This window comes from Chiroxiphia lanceolata, chromosome 3, assembly GCF_009829145.1.
Source record: "Chiroxiphia lanceolata isolate bChiLan1 chromosome 3, bChiLan1.pri, whole genome shotgun sequence".
Lineage (NCBI taxonomy): Eukaryota > Metazoa > Chordata > Aves > Passeriformes > Pipridae > Chiroxiphia > Chiroxiphia lanceolata.
In genome coordinates this window covers 40,927,661-40,951,304 of record NC_045639.1, presented here as the reverse complement: position 1 = coordinate 40,951,304, position 23,644 = coordinate 40,927,661, and the positions used below count along the sequence as shown (strand labels likewise).

The window sequence follows — 23,644 nt, the reverse complement described above, 5'->3', positions numbered from 1 at the left end:
TCATTATATGTGCATATTGTGGGATGCCACAAGTTCAGGCAAACATTTATTTCACTTTGACAATCTGAATCTTCTACAAGGCTGTTTTCTACTCCTGAAAGGTTTTTGACAAGTAAGATTGTGGGCTTTAAGTGAGATCCTAAAAGATACATTAAAATTTCTAACAAACAACAAAGCGTGATTTTTTACAAAGAGTAACTTAAGCCTTCATGTTGAATACAAACTTGTAGTTATTGCTTATTTTGCAAGGACAAGCAGTGGTGGATTAAAGTATTAAAATGGTTTGATTTTTTTGCACTTGGGGTTTTACAGTTTATGGGTAAAATAATTACCTTGCTTTCCAAATTTATTAGCACCAACTTCTTCACTTCCCTTAGAGGGAATAGCAGATGGGTGCTACTGATGAAAACAAGACACCAACGCCCACCCCACTCCACCTCCCACTCTCATTAAAGTATCAAGCATCAGCCATTTTTTGATATTTCCTTTGAGTATGTCCTGTTCATTTTGTCCCAAAAGATTAGACATACCAAAAGCAAATACAAATGATCCCCTCTATTTCCTTCTACAATAACCTAGAGACTCAACACTAACCTAGCTATTTGGAAGTGATGTGCCCACAACTGAGTTTGATTTTCTATTTGGTACCTAGAAAAGAAACCAAAGGCCTTCAAAATGCTCTGGTTGAAATAAAGTGTAGCAGATGCTAAAATCCCCACTTCCTACTTCATATTGTTCAAAGTTTTCGTCCAAAAATGTAAAGCTGTCTGTGGGATTAGTGGTAGCTTCCTGCCTTTCCATAACTGCCCTCAGCTTCACTCCCTTGAAATAATTAATCTGTTGACCCAAGGGAAAAAAATGTGTGAGAGAGAATTTTGTTAAAATCTGGCCCTAGTGTACAAAACTCAGCTCCCCTTGAAAGGTTTCCACAAATCTCATCATATTCAGAAACAAATACAAAGCCTCTCTATATGACTTGGCTCTGTCCAACTAATTTCTTTATAGATCAGTACCTATTCATTTGACACAGGTCAGAATCAAACAAAATAAAACTCTTTAAACTAAACAGGTCCTTTCCCCTAAAAGATGGAAAATCAATCACTGTAATTTCTAGTTTTGAATTCTCTTGAGGTTCTCAGATACACCAGCAGCACCAATACAAGAAGTATGGCCAAGCACATAGCACTTCTCACGGGTCTGGCCAAGCCCTGACTTGGCCAGTATAATTTTCACTGTGAGTCTCATGTCACTGTTCTGTAGCTGCAATAAGTTACTCTGAGCCTGCCTACACATTAGTGGGGGGTGAGTAGCTCATGCACTGCCCAGAGCACAGGATTCAAAGGACTCACCCTGCCCACTCACTGAATCCAGCCACTAACGTCGCAGATGGTCATCCCTTGCAAAAACTACCTCTACCTGGAAAAAGAAGTGGTTCCCTGTCTCCAGTACTCTTCTTGGGAGCCCATTTGATCCCAGTTACAGAGAGCTTTCAAATCCTACTGGGCAGAAGAGGCAGAAGAGGCAGAAGTTATTCAATCTTTATGTCCTTCTTAAACTAAATGAATGGCAGCTAAAATCTGACAACCAATTCTTGAGTCAAGCCCAAGATCAGACATAACAAGTAATGACAACTTACAATCATCATCACTTTGCTGCGAGAGTTACCTGCCCCATCCCAAAGGGTAACATTTAATCAGGCTAGTTAGTATAAAATGTATTCATGCAGTATGACTCCTTGTGCCAAAGGCTTTACAGATTTAGTTGCTAACACTAGCTAGCTGACAGCTGAGAGTTTTACTGATTTTTTTTTCACAGCTCCCTTACTGTATGTCTGTACAACAAATGCAACATCTGTAACAAACCAATAATTGTTTACATACATTTTCAGAAATAACCAAATAACCATGAAATAGTAATACCTCCAGAAATGAAACTAATGAGAGCAAAACCTTTAGAAATAACAAGTATAGAAAATTTTGAATAGTCTTACTTGTAATTTTTCTCCCAGAACTTGATCGGTCTTGCGTATGATGCAATAAAGATGACACTACCCAGAAATGGACTTAGTGGTGTAGAAAAGACTGAAGTGGCCAGAGTTTGAAAAAAAAGCATAGCAGAGTCTGAAAATTGCAAGTTAAGGTAACACAAATGATTTCATTATATTTTAAAACACTCTTTGAACCACTTTTTTTGCTGTTGTTTATTTTACCAAAGAGGTGGTAAGTAAAGGAAAGGAAGGCAGGCAGTGCCAAATTACCCATTACTAGCATGCAATCTGTGGCTCTTCAATGCTACACAGTTGTAACAGAGCTGACATGTCTGAACAGAGTACATTATTATCAGGGTGTCCCTGCCTAAGCTCTGCCTCAGGACAGATCCTGAGCATAGGCAGTACAGTTAAGTGCCCTTTTCCAGCTACCTAGTGTACCTTCTATAACACAGGAGTGCCTCTCCAGAGTCTGACACAGAGTTCAAAAACCACACACACAAAACCAAAAAAATCACTTTCTTGGAAATTCTTCGTTCTCTGCATTGGAGTCTTGCTCTCACTGTGTCCAGTGTTCCATTCTGTGAGTTTCTGCTTGTTTTGGAATGACCTAATATGTGGAGAAACTATGCCTCTATAATCCAACCTGCTGGTTTAAAGTCATGCTTTCATGTTAATTCTTACTGACAATTTAATATCCATGCTGACCAAAAGGCAAAAAATGTTCAGCATTTCATACTTTTTGAAATATATACGAAATGAGAAGGTGAGGACAGGGGAATAGTAAATATTACACGTAAACATCACAATGAATGCCTGAATCCATAGCTTACTTTAAATGTAAAGTCATATTTCAGACTGATGAAAAGCAAGTTAGAGATGGATAAGGATACTGAAAAAGATGCAAATCAAAAGAAACATGATTAAATAAATGCAAGCAAATAAAATGTTAGGCTTAAATTCTTTGTTAATTCACACCACATCCACGAAATCTAAGAAAAAAAGACCTCCAAGTTGGCATAAGAGACCAGTTGTCCTTCCTTACACCTCTCTTGGGATGCAGGTGCAAAGTAAAGAAGCCATGAACTAAGGAACCACTATCCAGGTACAGTGATCAAGGGCATCTTAAACTAAATTTCAGGTTAAATCACCCAATAACCACAGTCTTTTAGCTTACCCTCTTATAGCAATATACTGTATGTGTCTCCCACAGTCTCTGAGACCTCACAAAACCCACTTTTACCCATGTAGCATCATTCTTGGTAGAGTATTTCCACACAAAGGCTAGCTAGCCATGCTTTCAAAGACATTTGCAAAATCTAAAAACAAATGTTGGTCAAAAGATATCTCAAATCCCTCAAACTCACTAAAAGAGAGTGGTCTGGAATAGTGTCTTTGTGCATTAAAGAGTTTGAAAAATGATCTGCCCTCAGAGTCTAAAGTTTAAAAAGTGACAGAGAGCACAGAACAGAAAGCAAGCGCATCAAAAAAGTTAAACTGTCACATTACACTGTAGTCATAACCAAGCACTGGTGTGAAAGATGAACAAGAATTTACAAGTGTCAGATAAGGGAAAGAGGCACAGGAGCTGAAGAGACGAAAAGAGAACAAGGAGGACAGATAAGGACAGCAAAGCAAGTTGCCTTTTTTAAGGCAGGTTATAATATCATGATTAATCACAAAAAATTGCCACCATCATAAGTTAAGACATTTTGCACTCCACTGTTAACTGTTCATGTCTAAGACATAATCAGTAGCATCAGGGTTTTTTTCCTAAAAGACATAATACTCTACTAAATGGATGATGGAAGACATTTCCCATTTGACTTGTGAGGAGTGATTTTAACTAACTGTTTCATATCTGTAAGTGTGCCACAAGAGCAAGTTAAAGCCTGACTCTCTTATGTATAGTTGATGTGTGCAGTGGGCAATTATCTGTCTTTGGGGATTTTTTTATTTGAGGGTATCCAATTTGTTTTTATTAGGTAATTTTTTTTAATAACAATGCTTTAATTATGTCTAAGTAAAAAACAGGAAAGAAGTGTCAAAAACTTAGAAGCATACTTTTTTGCACAATGTCCCAAATGAGGTTTCCTGTGTACTATCTTTGTTAGGCTATACCATCTAGAAGCAGAACTTGTTTCTTTGTGAATAATGGATTTTCTTTTAAAATGGCCAAAATCAAATTTTGAGAACAAAAAAACCCAAACCTTAAAAAATCTTCAACCTGAAATAAAGCTTTGTATTTGGAAGATTAACTCTTATAATTTAAAAATCTGTTTAAATTCAAATTGGCTTCAAAACGAGTAATTGAAAGACTGACATTTTCAAAATCTTCCACCCCCTTCTTTTAACACAAAACTATGCAATAAGGTCAGCCAAAATCCTCCGTTTCTCAAACCCCACATTTTTACTTGCAATTTCTATAGGTCCCTGCCAGGCACACAATCACCTAGAGAATGGGAAAATTAGGTGTCACAGGCCTTCATTTTCTAATGTTAAGCTGTAACCCTGAAACAACCAAAGCAAAAACTCTTCTAAACAGGATAATCTTGAATACAAACTCCTTCCCCCCCTCCCCCAATTTCACTGTTCATTTATTAGGTAAAATCCTCCTTTGAACTACAGATTACACTGACTTTCTCAATGTGCTGATATTTATACATGCATAACCTCATCTTACCCATTTAAACACTAGGAAAGTTGCAGATCTCTCCTCAAGCCAGAAGCCCATTCCCATTCCCATTCCTGGTCTTCTGGGATTAACAGGAACTTCGAGGGATCATCTATCAGACACAAGCAGGATCAGCTAAACCTGTATGATTCCTGATAGACATTCATCTAAATTCCTGAAGATCTCTAATGGTCGAGTCTCCACAACCTCCACCAGGGAAAGCTCCACACATGATGCCCTTCATGCCCTGCACGCTGGAATCTAATGCATTGAAGCATCCTGAAACACTCCTATCACTGAGCTCTAAGGCAAAAGTTCACCAAGGCACTTCAAAATTTAAACATTTACATCCTGTTTGCAGATGTGATTGAAGCAATCAAGAGCCACAAACAATTAACTCTGCAAAGAAATGGCAGGCTTAGTGCCTCTGCAAACTGGAACACACATTCAGCATTACTGTTTGCAGGGTTATGATAAGAACAAATAAAAATAATGTGCAAAGAGGCAGAGTTATTGTTGCTGTGGGAATAGTAACTTCAGCATTTAACCATTTAACTTAATTGCAACATTGCTTTAGAAGACATATTTGTATTTACAAAGCATACTACAAATATAAATAATAGAAAGCTAGGCTAGATCACCTTGGCAATAGCTCTGTAAACAAACTAAATCCTGGTTTAACTACTTTCCATTTTACAAAACTTAATCGGTACTTTTATCGAGAGCAAAGTTACCACTGCACAAAATATTTGTGACCAAAGGGAAACCTATTGAAACATAATCTCAGTTCTTAAAGGTTTTGCTAAATAACTTCAGATACACTTCTCCTGGAATTCACACCTACAACAGAGATGAAAATATTTTTTTGTTGTGAAATTCTGGAATGATTTGCTACAAATCACCTAAAACTCTTAGATCACTGCTTTCATAATGCTTTTCTTCCATAACTAGATAGTTTAAAGCTTTCCCTTTGGGAGTTATTCTGTGTGCACTTCCTTCTGTCTGAGGCTCTTACTCTTTATTCTTCCTATCTAGAAACATAAACATTGTTAATCAACACTGCATATGTTTCACAGCAAAGAGCAGAGGGAAGAAATCACTCAAGGGGAAGAAAATCCCAACCCTGTGGAATGAAAGGGACAAAGACTTAAGTGTGTATATCTAATAAACAGTACAAAGTAAACTCTTCAGTAAGTCTGAATTAAAACCACTTTGTCAACTCTTCTTCCACAACTCTGGTTAGCAGGGAAGGAAGAAATTAAAAGTTAGTATCTGATAATGCATTAGCTGTCAATAAACTTAAATTTGTTCAGTTAAAATGCTTTATTTTGCATTAATTTTTTTCTGTATTCAGTCAAGTTTCTAACTGAATCTGACTTTAAACAGAATGATTTCTGTTCAAAAAATTCAATATACATTTTTTTAACCCTAAAGAAATTTGGGGGGCATTGAACTCTGTGTTTTACTCCCCATGCTCACAAACCCAATATTCACAGCCCTGTAACAGAACGAAAACAGACTTCTTCTGAAGGACTGCTTTAGTGTTGATGAATATATATTGTTACTCATAGGACAGAGTGGAAATGTTAGAAAGGAGAATGCTTCTCAGCACTCCAGTGAAAAATTTGCATTAAAATGTTAAAACCCCTCTGCTTCTGAAATAAAATTTAAAAAAAATCAGGACAGTTGCAGCAGAAATTGGCTTACTGAAATCTGAGATACCAATTAGAGGCAACTGAGAAAGGAACTAATATTTGAGAGCTCAGCCAGCCACGAGCCCAGCATTTCACAATATGTCCATCACAACATTTCTTTCTGGATACATCAAAAGTCAGTGCTGAGGACTAGGGAAGTAAGTGATCTGCAGAATGTGGCTGGGTGGGAAGTGAGCAGGGATAAACACACCAGTTTGAGTCAGAGTTCAGTTTCCCAGTTTCAGATCCTATGCAGGGAAAAAAAAAAAAAAGGAGAAAACTCTGTTTCTCAGAAGGTGTTCTAAGCATTTTCACATTTTAAAATAAGTTACCTAGGAATTTCACACCTTGTTCAAACACTGTAAATAAATTACATACATGAAGAAGAATTTAAGAATAAAGAAAAACTAATTTACAAAGGATATGAGGTATTGCAAAGAGCTGAGCAAAAACATGGAACGATGATCCCCAGGCAATCTGCCAGGGAGCAATGTATGTCATGATGAACTGCAACTTCTGCAGTAGGTCCCACAGCTGAAAAAAGAAAAACAGAAAAACATGGTAACTTTTTAGGCACCAAGACAGTTTCAAAACTAGTATCTGAAAGAGACACTTTAGAACTGTGCCCTGGAACAAACATGAAATAAATTATATTGTGTTATTAGCTTTCATGGGTATAAAGGTCTTAAACTTCATTAAGGCGTAGAAGTACATTCTTCATTCAAAATTCAAACTTGCAATGAAGTATGTTTTTAACCACCATACTGAAGTAGTTCCCAGATTACCTTTAAAAAGTATGTCTGCTCTAATTAGAAAGTGGGAAAACAGGTTCTGATATTCACTGAATATAAATCACCGCAAGTCAGATGGTTACAGAAGAGGAGACTCCAGGAGAAACTGGGTATAGTGAACAGAAAAAGTTCAATGTGTAACATAAGCAGCTCTGCACATTGAAATCTGACTTATTTCTCAAGAAAACAACATTCTTATTTGTTGACTTAATGGGAGAAGCCACCATGATGTAAGCATAGGCATGGCATTAGTCATGAATTGTAGCTGCATTTTCAAGACCATTGTACCATAAAAACATTGCATAAATATGAGCTTTTATTGTTGTGCAGTAAAAACTGAAAACCACAATGAATTTACTTTTGCTTTCTGTAAAATATGCTTGGCACTGCAACTAGCATTTTCTGATTCAAGAATGATGTGTGCTTATTCCCCAGAATACACTTTTTTCCCCTGCCATTTCTCTTGGCATCAGGCCAAAACAGATCTTATGTCTCATCTGCATCAGGCCACCAAATTCATATTGCAGAGTGGGTTCCTGACAAACTGTCAGGAAAGATTTGGCCATCCACAGACATTAGTGCTCAACACACATACAAGCTGACAGTGAAACAGGAGCATATGCGATATTTCATGCTTATACAGCAAATACACGTTGAATTTCTTAGAGTAATTTTTTATTTGAGTTAGTGAAAAACAAGATGCTGCCACCATCCTGAAAGACACTGAGACTATATCAATACTTGTACAGTAAAATGCCTCCAGGAATGTTCCCAAGCACTGCTATTGTACGTGTTTTTAAATTGTTAGAAAGGTTTCTGGGAAGGTTTTGGTCTGGCCCAGCTAGCACTCTTCCAAGCAATCCCCAAGAATCCTTTTGAATTAAAACCCTCCACTGTCCATTTTGCATACAGGCTGTGAGAGTTCATTAGCACAGACACAAGCTTCCCCATGACAGCTGGCCTCAGGGTCAGAGCATGGTTCTAGGCACACTTAATGTACCAGTGTGCTGACAGTCAGAGAGGATGCACCTTCTCTGGCCATCTCATGTCATCCCTTAGTTATCATGCCCAAAGTAACACTTGGCTGTCTGGATCAACAGTGGCAACGCACTTACAAGCTGTTTCACTGAGCTGCTCCATGAATTGTTGTAAGTACTTGCAAACTAACTGTGAGGAAAGTAAGAATGACTAATAGCATTGACCTGTTTTGGTCTTTGTGCTACCAAATGATCAGAGAAGCAGCTGCTAACTCCAGTTATAACCCGTGTCATGCTATCTCCAGTTACAACTAATAAACCTTCCAGTTCAGATGCAAGCAGTGCTTCACATGCTTTCTTTGCTTTGGCATGACTCAAATTAGCAGCAATATGCAAAGTATAGATTATATTAACTTTGCACATAGATATACTATTTAAAACAAGCGAAGCCCTGATAGAAACAAGCTGTTGCAAACCCTTCAAGGCATAGCCTGGTTACCCCTACTTAGTTTGAGAAACTCATATCTTGCTAACTTTGTTTTTTGTCAAAAATACTACATATGACTTGAAAACAGCTGGAAGAAGAATTGTATCTGCTAAAAGATTTAAATGAAGGGCTGGAAAAAGCTAATGACTTGCATCTGAAACCTCAGAAATTCAAAACTGTAGCACAACCCAGTGAAGTTCTGCCTGTTACAGACTGTAATCACAAAGCCATAAATCACCCCAGCTGTGCTCAAAGCACAGAGTTCATCAAAAGGTTTTCAAACCTCAAATAAAATTCAGGTTTTGCATTTGCTAGGAAACCAAATCCACGAGGACACCCTTCTGGCTACTTGTTCCATTACATAATTTTAAGCATTCTTTAATATTTATACATTCTTGCAAAACAGGCCATGGAGCTCAAGTTCTCTGTTTCATCTAACAAGTCCTACTACTTCGGCATTCACCACTGCTTGAACTTGCTGTTGTTTCATTCAACACTTGCCTCTCTGCTAACACTTCTACAAGACAGGCAAAGGAGCTCATTTCCATTCACAAGAACATGAATGCACGAAGAATGCTTTAGTGAACCTCTCTTAGTTTTTGAAAGCCTTACAACACCACAGCAAAAGCCTGGAAATGTGTGATTTTCAAGCTACTGCTTTCATTAAGAGTTGTCAAGCGCCTCTATTACCTCTTAAATCTCTGCTTCCAGGGCAGTTCTGCAAATCACCTTTGGAGTAACTTGCCATTAGCATTTTACATATATATTTTACAACTATTATTGCTAAAGGTGATGTCCTCTAACAAGTATAACACTGAGATTTAGGGAAGGGGGACTTGGCTTCACAGTTTCTCTTTTTCATTTTGCTAGAACCATCTGAAAAAATATTCCTCCTTATCAGTTTTATTCAGTTTAAAATATGCTTTCTCCTATATCTAACACAGGAATTCCAAGGAATCACAAAGCTTTTCTCACAGAAAGAAACTGAAGCTGCTAAAAATTGCCTTCATAAAGAGGGGAAGCTTGTCCTCAGAAACAGCCATTCTCTAAATGTAGCCATTTTGACTGCAACTAACTGCGTTTCAGTCTTCAGTAATCTGAAGAAACTAGCTAAAGAGGAAAACCCTCGTCTTTTTTAAATTGTCAGAAACAATACAGAATTAATTAGAAAGAGATAGGAAAGCCAAGGCCCATCTGGAGCTGAATCTGGCGAGGAAAGTAAAAGGCAACAAGGAGGACTTCTACAGTTATATTGAGGGCAACACGCAGAATAGGAAAAAAACACGTGGATCAGCTGATGAATGGGGCAGGGGACCTGGTGACAAAGGGCACGGGGAAGGCCAAGGTACTTAATGCCTTCTCTGCCTTGGTTTTTACTGTTAAGCCTTCAGGAGTCACCAGCCCCTGAGACTTGTGAGAAAGCATGGAGAAATTAAGATACCCTAAATAATGAAGGATTAATTAAGGGTATATTGAACCAAACGCTTCCACAGAACCTGATGGGACACCTCAGCCCTTCTGTGATTCTGTGGGACACACAATTTATCCTCAGTAGAGTTTTGTTTGAATGAGAGTGTGAGGTATATTCTTTGCGCTAGATACAAAGAGGGAAACTTCCCATACAAACTAAGAGTGGGAAAAAAAAAATCTGCACTGAGTTTTAACCCTCTCTTTATAACCATTTCCTTAAACAAGTATAAAAGATTAATTTTTATTTAAGACTTCTGCATTTTAGTTTAGGATGATTTATAAAAGAATATTTGTTTTAAGCCTTATTAGATCATCAATGTTTTCTACAGTTCATTAAACAGAACTATTATATGTGATATATTATTTAGGGGGCATAGAAGTTCTAATATTCCTAGATATCTTTACTCATGTGACAGTTTTGCACAGTAAACAGTTTTTAAAGTCTTTGACAAAGAGTTTAAATTATGGTATGCTCAGTGAATTTCAACCAGCATATTCCCACCACTGACGAGTGAAAGTGCAGAACGTGCATCCATCTTTCATATTTATTTTATGTGGACAACATTTTATCTTAATCATCCTTAAGTCTTCTATGAGTTCTGAAGCCTCTACAGACTTCTGGTGAATCAGCTAGTACTCCATCTATATATATCTACAAACAAAGCAAAGGCAAAGACTAATCTTTTCAGGACTTTAAATCTGGTTATTCTTAACCAAAGTCAAGTAACATTACAAACTGGAAGTTAATGGAAATTAGTTAACATACATGAAAAAAATAAAAGATTTCAGGAGTCTGAAACATCACTAAAATGGGATCTCCTTTTCTCAGTTTGGTAGATTTCAATAAACTAGGCAAAGATTAACACTTGAATTTAAATGACACAATGTGAGATGCAGACTACGCAATGCTTTCAGCTTTTGGCAGCCTTTCTATATGTTTAGCATCTGTTGGGACTCTGTGTGGGCAGACTTCTTGGCAATACTGGGACTAAATAATGCAAAAACATTAACATTTTCTTGCTAAGTTTGAATTTTGCTGTGTTTTAAAAAAACTGTATATATATATTGTTTTTAAACAAAAATAACTGTCATATGCATATGGTTATATGTTCTACATGCAACATAAAATTGAGAGAATTAAACAGTTAAGTGCAGAAAGCAATTATTTCTCCATTTCAACAGGTATTTCTTCATATTCCTCTTTAGATCCTGAGAACTTGAGACAATTTGAACTCAGATTCTGAGAGAGGTATTTAGTTTTATATGTTAAGCTAATTCTGGTCAGTTGGTAACTCCAACTCTTGGAATTAAATCCTAATATCTACTGGTTTTTGGGGGTTTTTTTGATGGTTTTGGTTGGTTGGTTTTGTACGTCAATAAAAATTAAGATACATAAAGAGGGTAAAGTTGTGAGTAGGTATATGTTTATGGATATGAAATTAAACTTAGGTGGAATAATTTTACTCTTGTTAATGACTTTGCTTTGCAAATCCTTGACTTTCTGGTTTTTATTTAGTACCATTTAAAGCAAACTTCACCTATGAAATCCTACAAAACAAGATTTAATGGAAATACTAAAGATTTTTAATGTTTATGTCCTAAGTCATTGTGACATTCTATTGGAGTATTTGAACAGCACTATGTTTGAATCTACAACAAGTACTTTCCAGGCTGTCTTTACCTGCATATGCTTACAGACATTTGAAGACTTTATATTGAGGTTTTCAAAATCATTGTCTAATACAATATATACAAGAGGATCAAAACATAATCAGTCCAAGGCTCTGTTATGAAACCTTGGACGAAGGAATATATTCCTGAAACACAGCATTCAGCACTTAATATCAACAGTGTACAAAACAGGCATGTTTTAAGCAGTTTGAGTAACAAGCCTTGGAAGCCTTACAATTGAGGTTAAATGTTAACCAGATGTAAGTATGATGAGGATTATAACAATAAGATGATCATAAAACCTAACAGCCCTGGATCTGCTCATGGCAGATGCTGCTTCTTCCTACACTGTCAGCTGATAGCAAGAGCCCAGGGAAGGAGGCTGCAGCACTGTAAAAAAGTAACTTCCATATAGCCAAAAGGGCAAAAAGGACAAGATCAGAGCTCATCAGCTTAATATACAGAGGGTCAGACAATCAAAATAAATGATGAGTGCACTCATCAGCTGCACTGATCCAGCCTTTTCAGCAAAGCCTTCATAGGCATGGCTTCTGACAACACTATCTTCACAGAAATTTCCTTTACTAAAGGACTAGGCCAGTGCAAACCTCATGAAGTTCAACAAGGCCAAGTGCAAGGTCCTGCCCCTGGGCTGGGGCAATCCTAAACACAAATACAGGCTGCTAGGAGAATGGATAGAAAGCAGCCCTGAGTAGAAGGACTTGAGGGCGTTGGTGGTGGTTGAGAGGCTGGACATGACCCAGCAACGTGCACTTGCAGCTCAGAAAGCCAGTTGTATCCTGGGCTGCATCAAAAATAGTGTGGCCAGCAGGTCGAGGGAGGTGATTCTGCCCCTCTACTCTGCTCTCATGAGATCACACCTGGAGTACTGCATCCAGCTCTGGGACCCCAGCATAAGAAAGGCATGAACCTGTTAGAGTGATCCAGAGTATGGCAAATAAGATAGTCCGAGGGCTGGAGCACCTCTCCTATGAAGACAGGCTGAGAGAGTTCGGGTTGTTCAGACTGGTGAAGAGAAGGCTCTAGAGAGACCTTAGACAGCCTTTCAGTACCTAAAGGAGGTCTGGAGAGAGGGGCTTTTTACAAGGGCATGGAGTGATAGGATAAGTGATAGGATAAGGTAGAATATTTTTTAACTAAAAGAGAAGAAATTTACATGAGGTATGAGGAAGAAATTCTTCCCTATGAGGGTGGTGAGGCACTGGAACAGGTTGCCCAGGGAAGCTATGGATGCCCCATCCCTGAAAGTGTTCAAGGGGGGGGGTTGGATGGGGCTTTGAACAACCTGGTCTAGTGGAAGGTGCCCCTGCGCCTGTCAAGGGAATTGGAGCTAGACAGTCTTTAAGGTCCGTTCCAACCCAGGCCATTCTATGATTCTGTGGTAAAAGTGGACATAAGCAAAACCACAAAGTTGTGCACTGAAATGCTCAAGATTTCTCTTTCAGTCCCTGCATCAACAGACACAGAGCACACCTCTATCAGCATGAATGCACATGAATGTGGTCTTCAGTGACTAGTGAGCCAGACTGACCCAGGAAGTGGGTGTACATCTCCATGAACCCCCAAGTCCATTTGTCCCATTCTAGTTAAAAAAAAGAACAAAACACACACACAAAAAACAAGAGAGAAAATTTAATTTGGGAATAGTGTAAGGAATTAAGTCTGACAAAGAGGTCCGTGATGGAAGGCTGAATGAAAAATCAATTAAACCATTCCTTCAATACTAAAAGGAAACCTGAACTGTACAGTGCCCAAGAGAGTTAAGGAGTCTACAGAAAATACCACTGGGATTATCCTGCCAAATATCAGATGTAGCCTTGGGTGTTTTACTCAGCAGAAAGGGTCTTAAAAGGATTTATATGCCAGATATCAAAAGCTGAGGAAACAGCTGTGAGCCAAGAAAGTACAGATGATTAAGACATTGGATTTCAGTATGCACAAATGGCAAGGAATGGATTAAAATATGAATTAACAACTTAGTGCCAAAACCTTTGAAGTGAAACATCAGATTTAGAGAAGGATGAAAAATCTGAAGGGGAGAGGAAAAAGAGTGAGGCTTCTGACTTATAAGTAAATCAATGGGACATGCCAACTAACCGAGAGTTTTATTGCCACAAAGGCAATAAAAAGATCCAATAGGTTAATTACTTGACTTCAACAAAGCACCAAGAAGGTCAATGCACTTGGCAGCACTTTCTCATAAAATGAAGGAAAACAAGATGACACACATAATTTCTTTCCTGTCCAAGGGATTGTGTTGTGGATGTTGAAAGTTAAGCCTGATCAGCACAGGTCTGTCGAGTTCTTACAAACTGGCTGCCTTAGCTGGATCTATTTTGACATAAATATCATCTTTCAGAAATACATGGTCTTTGATACTATGGTAGAAAGATGTATACAGATAAGGGAAAAAAATCTTATAAAAAATAAAAAAAAAGTAGGTTCCTTATTAGCTGGAAAATGTATTCTGGGAAACAAGAAAAAAATATCAGACAGGGAAATTGTATACTTAAGTGAGCTCAGCAGGAGTAAGAGTACTTAGGCAAATGAATTCAGTGTTAATGAAGGCAAATTTAACAAGCTCTGCTTCTTTGATTTTTTTGCCTTATTCATGAAGACAAATTCAGAACCCTCAGAGGGCTTGACAATAAGAAAATATAAGGTGATTTCATATTTTTGTATTGCTAATTAGTTCATCCACACACACAAATTAAGAGGCCATTAAACTGCCTGACAGTAACATGTAAGACACTGAAAGAAATAAGAAGTTGTAGTCCTATACATTAGAGGGTTAATGATACTGGATCTTATCATTCCCATGCAGATCCATGTAGTAGATGAGTGTAAGCTATGGGTGGCTCCCTCTCTAGCCCTTAAAGGAAGCTACACAGATTTTTTAAAAAATCCATATTCCAAAGTACAAGTATCATTTCTCAGTTGTGCTCTACTGATGAAAGAGTTGCTGGTAAAAGAGACACTTTAGTAGTTTGGCACACAGGAATCTCCAACATGCTGCTGGTTGCTCCCAGTAGTGAAGAGACTGGTAAAAAAATCCTACCAGCCTTTTGTAGTAGCCACAAGCATACTGCAGCCAGAGGCATCCATATTCATACTACCAGCTGGCTTTGCTCCTTCAGCTCAACATCAGGTCTGCTGGAGGTTCCAAAAGCAGTTCAGGGAGATACTGTGACTCCTCTCCACCAGCAAAATACAGAGGATGCCTGGGGCACTGGATCTAATGGAACACCACATCTTTAACAGAGCACAGCAAAACAGCTGGGGACAAGTCTTGCCCTGAGCATCTTTGTTACCATTCAGCCAGTTCCAAATTGACATACTTCTTGTTTGAATGATTTGCATTCATTTCTACTTCACACTTAACAATACCGGTTCATCTTGACTTGAACAATTGTTATTTCAGACATCCTTTAAAAGCATCTCACACATCCGCCAAGGAGGGCAGTGTTGGGTATATTCCTATTTTACTTTATTTGTTTGCCTGAAGAAAAATGGACTGGATGAGCTATAATATGCACTTAACCATTCCTATGCTCTTCCTCTCATAAGTTTTGCGTGCGTTAGAGTTTTTCCTAAGTTAAATATTGTCAGTAGACAGCAAAAGGATGCCAGAAAGGCCCATCTTTTCATCATTCCCAAATAGTTTATTCAAACCAGCTAATACTTCCACATTTTTTACTCTATTACAGAAAAAGTCTGAGGTTTTTTCTACCTTTAGAAGTCTAAGAAGAAATCTCTTGCGTGCTATTATATATTCCACTTTTGCTACACCTATGAAGACTATATATTCTGTTTTTTGTGGGTTTCCATTTTCACCTGATATGAACATTCTTATTAACCTTTGTAGTGACATTATCTCCTAAAAAGTCTGGGGAGAGCAACTGGCTCATTTGAAAAGTTTACACGGAGTCACGTAGACTGTCTTAATTATCTGGTTTGACTTGCTGTAGAATATACATCAGAGCATTACACCCACATATTTTTAAAAGGCATTCAGCTCTGATTTAAAGATTATAGACAACAAGAGTTTTGGACAGGAGAATCCCAGGCTGTAGCCAAGGACACAATCTGGGCTGGCTACGTGGAAAGTCTTGGTGTAAGAAAGATGGAGAAGTCCTGTTCCACTTGAATTGAAAGCTGCAATCATTTTCAAAAACAATTAAGAAAGACTTTCCTAAATGTTTATCTTGCTCCCTTCCCAAGGCAATTTGAAAGACAAAACAGCACACTCTGCATATGCCTAATCAACTTTTAGTGTTTCCACATTCTGCCACTTGTCAAAATGCAAACAGCTAATCATTTTTAATATAGAAATTAATTAACTGTGTCACATTACTAAGTCCTAGACGTTAAAAAGACAAAAAAATCTAAGGTGATTAAAAAAATCCTTAGGAATAAAACTGAATAGACTCTTGTTCTCTGTGTTATCTCAGTGTGGGTGTCTTGGCTATTTGCAGACAGAGATAAAAATCTGTGAGCAGCAACTTGGACTTCTGTGTCCCAACTTGTTCAGGGAGAAATAGGCCATTTGGAGCTTCTGATTTGACTAAATTACGTTAAATCAACATCACAACAAGGAAAACAAAGGAAGCAAAACCAGTGAGATATTTAGAAATACTCTACTCAACACTATTAGCAAAGTTTTATTCCATATAATCTGCATCAAGAGTCACTAGTGCAGTTGTGAATGTTCTTTAGAGCTTGGCAGAAGAAAAAAACATTACCACCGAGCTTTGAGAGCATGCAAAATTTTTTGGAGTAATCTTGCTTAAAAATTACCATCACTATGACTAAGGCACAGCACTTCTAGTGTTCCCTAATTCAGAGGGTTACAAATTGATGTTTTCAATGTGCAAGCAGAAATTAGTCATGACTGTGTAATAAATTCTGCATAGCCAAAGGTGATGGTTATAATAGAGACTATTTCAGATTTTGTTTTTATTTGTTAAAATAGTTGCAAATATAAAAATGACTGAACTACAGACAGAATGTGTGAAGACCCATAAAGCTTTTAGGAACAAAGGCGGATACAGCTTGCTTAGGGTCTGTAGTATGAAATAAACACACATCATCTTTATCCTCAAGTGATCATATCCTTTACTGAAGTTTCACAATACTGAGCTAATTAAAGCTCAAACCTTAATTAGGGTAAAGAAAACTTATGCCCCTTATGATTTGAAATTAAAAGGAATTTAATTGCTATCGTCTGTAAAGCTATTTTTCATATTGGCTCTAATGATCATTGTGTAACTGTGCATGTGCTTTTGTAATATAAATAATTCAACCACTCGACTTCAATTTTTTTAAATGGAACAAGGACAATTCCACTTGCTGAAATAATGACCTGCAAAATTTCAGATATTATTAGATATGAAGATGGCAGACAAATGCTAAAACTACATTTTCCACATATGTCTGCAGTATAAGCTTTCAGTCTAGTAGAGCAGTAGTTATTCTAGCAAACATCTCTGTTCAATTTGATAAGCATGCTTTGTTATCTTACTCTTATTGCTAATGCTAGTCTTTCTACTGTGAACAGTAGCTTCTAACTACCCAAGCAATATTCTAAAAAAAAACCCCATTGAAAAGACTTTACATCTCTTTCTTACAAAAGCATGCAATAATCCACTGCAGTATTTTGTGATGTGCTCAAAAGGTCACCATTTCCAAAAGAATTAACAAATAGCAAGACTCTCAATTTTGGTGTGCTAATTTTTTGATCCTGTAGAGAGGTTTTTGGAGAATGAGTTACAGGACAAAGTAAGCCATTATCCAGACATGGGATGTCGACTGATGCACATCACTGACAAACTTCTCAGGAGATACAAATCTACCCCTTACTCTAGGGAACATGGTAATTGAACAAATACTGAAATCTGGCATAATGCTAGCAAATTCTGCATCTCTTTCACTGGTTATCTTTCACTCCAAGATAAGAAGGTTTAAAAATTACTCTAACCCTAAACCCTACTTTATGATCACAGGAAGGAGATTCTTCTTAAAGTATAGCTTTGTATCATCTCTTCTACTACTTTTCTTCTGCCCTTCGTCCCCTACCTTTGCCTCCTCACCCTACCAGAGAGAAACAACAGGTCTGAGGGCTGAAGGCTTGAAGCAGGTGAAGCTCCTACTGGAGTGTGGTCCAAGAGTTCAATGAAAAGAGTGAGCTCATCAAGTTGCGCTTTATTCTTTCTCCTCCTCCCTTACAGCAGCGCAGAAATAAACTAGAAAAAGCATCTAATTTCTCCTTCACTCTTTCCCTGAATGACTGTGAACTCCCAATGGAACACCAACAACCTGGGCCTCTATTTAAGAAGCCAGAAATTTCCAGGTGGGCATGGACAGCAGTATGAGCTGTTGCCCCTTGTGCAGAAGGCCTAAATATCTCCACAGCACATGCAGCAATTGATATGAAACCATGTCTTTCTCCTCTCCGAAAATAAGTGATGTTAGTGGGTCATACTTATACATATAGTAAGACTATTTTAGAAAAAGAAACCAACCAAACAAGCCTGACAAAAAAACTAAAATATACCAAACAACAAAAATAAAAACCAAACACCTTACCAGAGTTACCCTGGATCAACACTTTCAAGTCTTCAGTATTTTCCCATGTTTTACCAAGGTATCAGTTAAACCTGCTTCTTTCAGTAAAACAGCACAGATTCCAAACTAAGACAGGATCTGATCTGATTCATGCAGAAAGGGCTTTTTTCTTTTTTTCAGTAAACTCAAGGAGAGCACACTTCAAGAGTTAACAATGTAACAGAGAGAAAGGAGCTCTGAGGTTAAGGTTAAGGGCAGCATCACAAGGATAACAGACCAAAAACAGGAAAAGAAAAATGTTAAGGCTGACATTAGGAAAACATTTATTATCATGAGAATGATTAGATAATGGAATAATTTCCCAAAGGAAGTTGTTGAGTCAACCACTAGAGGTATTCAAAGGAAACCTAGATAAAAACACCAGGGCGATTGATCTGGAGGGCAGTCCTGCACTAATGACCCAAGAGGCTCTTTCCAATTCATTGAGGATTCTCCTCTTGACAACAACAATTCTGAACTTTACAGAGAAACACGTGAATGAAAAGTAAATGGAAAACATTGCAAAATCTTGTTTTCATTGTAATAGATTTTTTTCTCTATAGTACCAACAATCTGTGTCTATATATGCATACATTACTTCCAAAAAATTCTAACACATTTTGATCAGCACAGTAACATAGAGAAGATATATTTGCCAAAGACGTTACAGGAGCTATAGAACTTGCCTTATGAAACACAATGGACATCATGAAGAAATCCAGCAAGAAATTTTCTGAAATGTCTCTGTAGTCAAATCGGAAGAAGATTACAGTAAAGCTCAAAGTAACAAACTGATTAATAGGATTACAGAATGAGGAGCGGAGGAGTTTCATCCCGGCAACTGTTATCAGGATAATGTCACAGCTGTAAGAAAGGCAGAGAGAAAAAACTAATCAAGTCACAAGGCAATAAATTATTAAGCTCTAAAATACAAATATCTGTATCAGATGTATTTTAGATTGCTATGTATATCTAAATCTACACAAATCTTATTTATTAAAAGAGCATAGGATTGATATCAGAAATCATCACATTTATTTTACCTACATGCAACTTTGTGATTTTCCCTTATCATTATCACACACTTGTAAGCTGTAATAAAAAACAAACATTGTACTAAAAAGAGTAGTACTGACTACTAAACCCCCAGAATCTAGAACAGACATTTTTATATACCTTTAAAAATAAAACCTAAGTTTGGGAAATATCCTGGCACTTTCATTAATACATTACTGTAATTTGAAAAAAAAAAACTTGAACGTAATTTTTTTCTTTTACAAGAAATTTCACTTGATTACAGAATTTATAATTTTACTCCTAACCTCATTACACATTGCCAAAATTCTGGATAGAAACACACATAGATGTGAAGTGCTTGAAATTATCATTGTTCTTGATTGAATGGTTGAATACTCTATACAGTAATTCATCAGATGAAAAGAAATCGTGTTGCACCTATGTCTTGTAAAATGCAGGAACTTCAATGTATAATGCCTTACAGGTCTGGCATTTGCAAAGCACATGGAAGGTTCTCTTTCATCTTGCTGCGAACCAGGAGAATACCTGTTGCCATGACTGATACTTGACAGGCCAGAAAGCTCTAAACAGGTTTTCATCATTCTACCAAGGTTCATAAGCCTGTGCTTTTCCAGGCTTATTTTATTTTATGTGGCATTTATTCATTATTGTCTACCTCCCATAACGCAGATTCAACTTTATTAGAGTGCAGGTCATTCTAAGGGATCACTGGGACCTCACTGTTGGAATGAAATGCCAAGCTTACCTTATCTTCCACCTTGTCAAAGCTGTTCTTTTCAATCTGCCCCAGATTTCTGACTGGAAAACCTAGTGACTACGCTAAATAGTCATTACAATACGCTAGATTCTGAAGTCACTAGAAGCCATCTCAGTGTGATACCAGCCATCCTATGTGAACCAGGTGAATCTCTCATTCTTCAGAAAGAAGAAAATTTTTGCAACACGGAGGAATTTTCACATGGAAACTTACAGATCATAGAGCAAAAGGAAGACTTTTTCTCACCCTGTTAACATGCAGAAAATGTCACCAAAAAATGACACGGTATAAAATAATGCCCTCAGAGGTAACAGAAAATAATTTGCTCATTATATCTCTTTAAAAATACTGCCACACAAGATGCATTTCCTGGGGCTTTAACTCCCAGCAGAGAGAAAGTAAGAGAGCACGAGAAGGAGGGGCTCATTTCTGACACCTCTGTGGCAGGTAACAGGGGCAGGCATTTCAGCTTGTCAGCATGGGTCCCACTATAACCAGCACATCAGCTTGTAAAGCTCAAGCAAATTCCTAGGTATGAAGGAGCTGTTCTGCCTCCTCTAAAAGCAAACTATTTCAGTCATTTAAATCACAAAGCAAGACAAACCTTCTTTAAAAACATATTCAATTTGAGAAAAACACTAACATCAAATCATGCAAAACATACCACCTCAGACACTTTTGGACAGAGTGGGGATAATATCTTCCCTTTTCTACAGCATGATGAGATCTGATCCTTGGGTGGTCAATAATAAGGAATGTTCCAACAACAGAAATCAGTATTTATGCATTAAAGCACAGAAAGTACAACCCTCAGTAACACTGTATATGAAAGCAGCAAGGAGAATCCAGGATCCCTTATGGGCTTATAGAGTTGAGAAAGAGGTAGGATCTGAAGATGAATGCTTCGTATGTGTAGGGAAAGCATATTCAAGAGGAGCACCAGAGGAGAAGGGCTACTGGGAGCTTTGTGGATAGACCACAGTTACAAGAAAAAGGAGAAAACACGGGTTTTAAATCCAAGGTGATCACACAGACACAAGGGGGATGGGGAAGGAAAAGGACTGCCACGGTATTCCCCCACAGGCCAAACAATCAGAGGCAGACAAATGTAATTACTTTCTTTAATCTCAAGACTTCTGGGGGTCTGACTCATTCCTTCTGAACACTTGAGGGAGGTGATACTTTAAAGTGAGATCTAGTTTGGAGGAAAGACTATGTAAAAATAGCACCTTCCTAACCCCTACATATTTGCTCCGTGCATGTATTCAGTCACGTCTTCTAACTAGTAACAAATGACGTTTTGATTACTTTTAATTCTCCCAGCCTTGCAGACCTACATAGAGGGATGAGTTGTGGACTCAGTTTCACCCTGGACAATACACCTAAACTGTTGAAGCATCTTCCAAGTGCCTGAGGGGGAAAAGGTCAATGGGGAACTAGAGAGGCTATCAATGAGTGACTGGTGAGAGTCTCTCTGGAAAAGTAGTTGTCTGGGAGAAATATGTAAAAAATTTGACTAATGCCCTAGTCCAAGTTTCGGGCCCTAAAAGCAGGGGGCACCTCTTCCTTATAGTTCTGCAGTTCCTAAAGCTGTGTTGCTCCTCAGGAGAGACGAATAATTAAATTAACATGCAATTTTTCTATCAAAGTTCATTTATCTAATACTTAAAATTAAGAATCTGTATTATTATAAACACTGAGGAACTGTCCCCCTACACCTCCTAGCAGTTTTTCCTGCTACTGGAACATTCCAAGGCTGTTTCTTTGTTTTATCATCTGCATCACTGTCATTCTGATAAAAGGACTGCAGAAACTCTGCTCACTGGGGATACTGCAGTCACTAAGCCTGCTGAATATCTGCAGTAGGCAAGTCACTGACTAAAATACTTACCATAAAAGGCTGTCTGCAATGATCACACTGTGAGACCACGGATCAGCATCACCAGTTCCGCTTAATATCTGAGACATCAGACTTCATCAAAACTTGTATGCTTACCTTTCTCAAACACTCAGTGCAGGACTACCCACTATTCTACACTGTTTAATATTTTATTCAGTCTTGCCTTAAAAGACTTTTGTGGTGAAGCTTCTGATAACTCCTTTGGGAAACTACAGCATAGTGTTAAAAATCCTCAGATAGGAAATGTTTCCTGATATCCAGCCTAGATTTCTCATTATCATCTGATTAATTCCAGTTACCCCACTGAGTTTATGCCCATCAAACACCTGCAGCCTGGTATAGTGTGCCTTGCTTTTAATTGACATTTAGACGTTTCATATGTATCTATATATAGCTCTTTAATCTTTTAATTTCACTGTCTCTCACTGGAGTCATGTCTTAGCGTGTGCTAAGGTAGTTTTGCTTTTTTTTTGCAGCAAAGCCAGTTATTATTGTATACTGAACTAATACGCGTGAAAGCAAACTGCGACAAGATTATAGGCTTATTTAAAAACAAATTCCATTTCTCAATCTTCAGTCTGAAACCAAATATTCTACTAATCACATGCTTTGAGTTACAATCTACTTACTGTGCACCAAGCTTCTTGTATTTACTAATCGAGAAAGCATCAATCGTGAGTGCATTCAGTATTATAGCTGGATATAAAATGTATTTCTCAAAGCACTGTAGCCACACATAGAGCCTTTCAAACCACATCAAATGAGCAGCATCTGAAATAGAAATTCAGATTACAAATCGTCATCAAATTATGAGCATTTTTTTGCACTGCAATACCATAGAAGACATGAGTTAGCTCGTATTTATATTAACTGCATACTTTTAGTGATGCAATGACCCTAGAGAGGCCATCTCCAGCTCTGGCACTGACCTGGTTAACGACCTAAGGAACCCCATTTGACCTCTGTGCCTCTCCTTCCCCATCTTATAGTGGCCAAACACTGTTCATTAGACTGTAAAATATCACTGACCTCAAAAATGAAACACCCCTTGAGATCTAAAGGCTGAAGAATTATCAGAAACTGTCATAGATATTTCCCAAAACACTTAAACAGCCACTGTAAAAACTATCTGCCAGGATTACATCATTCCTCAGTAGGGAATAACTTTTTTTGCAGTAGACTTTTCAATACACAACAATACCACAGTTCTTATTATGAGTATTAACAAGAACTGAATGCTCCATGCAATTCAACTGCTATGAGAACATGGGTGAACTGAGTGCAGAAACACTTGAGTACAGACAAAAATAATGTCTTTATCCTCATGTGAGCTCAGCTAGACAAGGTTATTGGAAAAACAGTGAATTCAAAAAGGCAGAACTTGCTATTGACTCAGAAATAACCATGTCAGTTACTGAAACCCCAATAATCTTCCCTGCAGAAATGAAAACAATGATGCGTACACATCCCACTCTCCTATATACACCTTCTCAATGACAGGTAAAGAAGACATGCTGTATCAACAGATTTCTATGTTCTGTAGGCACAGTTGTATATTGGATAGGCTCTAAAAG

General features: G+C 37.7%; 1 protein-coding gene across 1 annotated transcript in view; it reads right to left on the bottom strand.

The window, feature by feature from the left end:
- The window catches only part of PCNX2 (pecanex 2), a 153,575-nt gene that overhangs the window by 53,278 nt on the left and 76,653 nt on the right, over positions 1 to 23,644 (bottom strand). Inside the window, 4 exon segments of the mRNA XM_032682450.1 lie at positions 1,991 to 2,120; positions 6,781 to 6,889; positions 19,062 to 19,239; positions 22,700 to 22,841. Of these exon segments, the coding sequence (XP_032538341.1) occupies positions 1,991 to 2,120; positions 6,781 to 6,889; positions 19,062 to 19,239; positions 22,700 to 22,841 (559 nt within the window).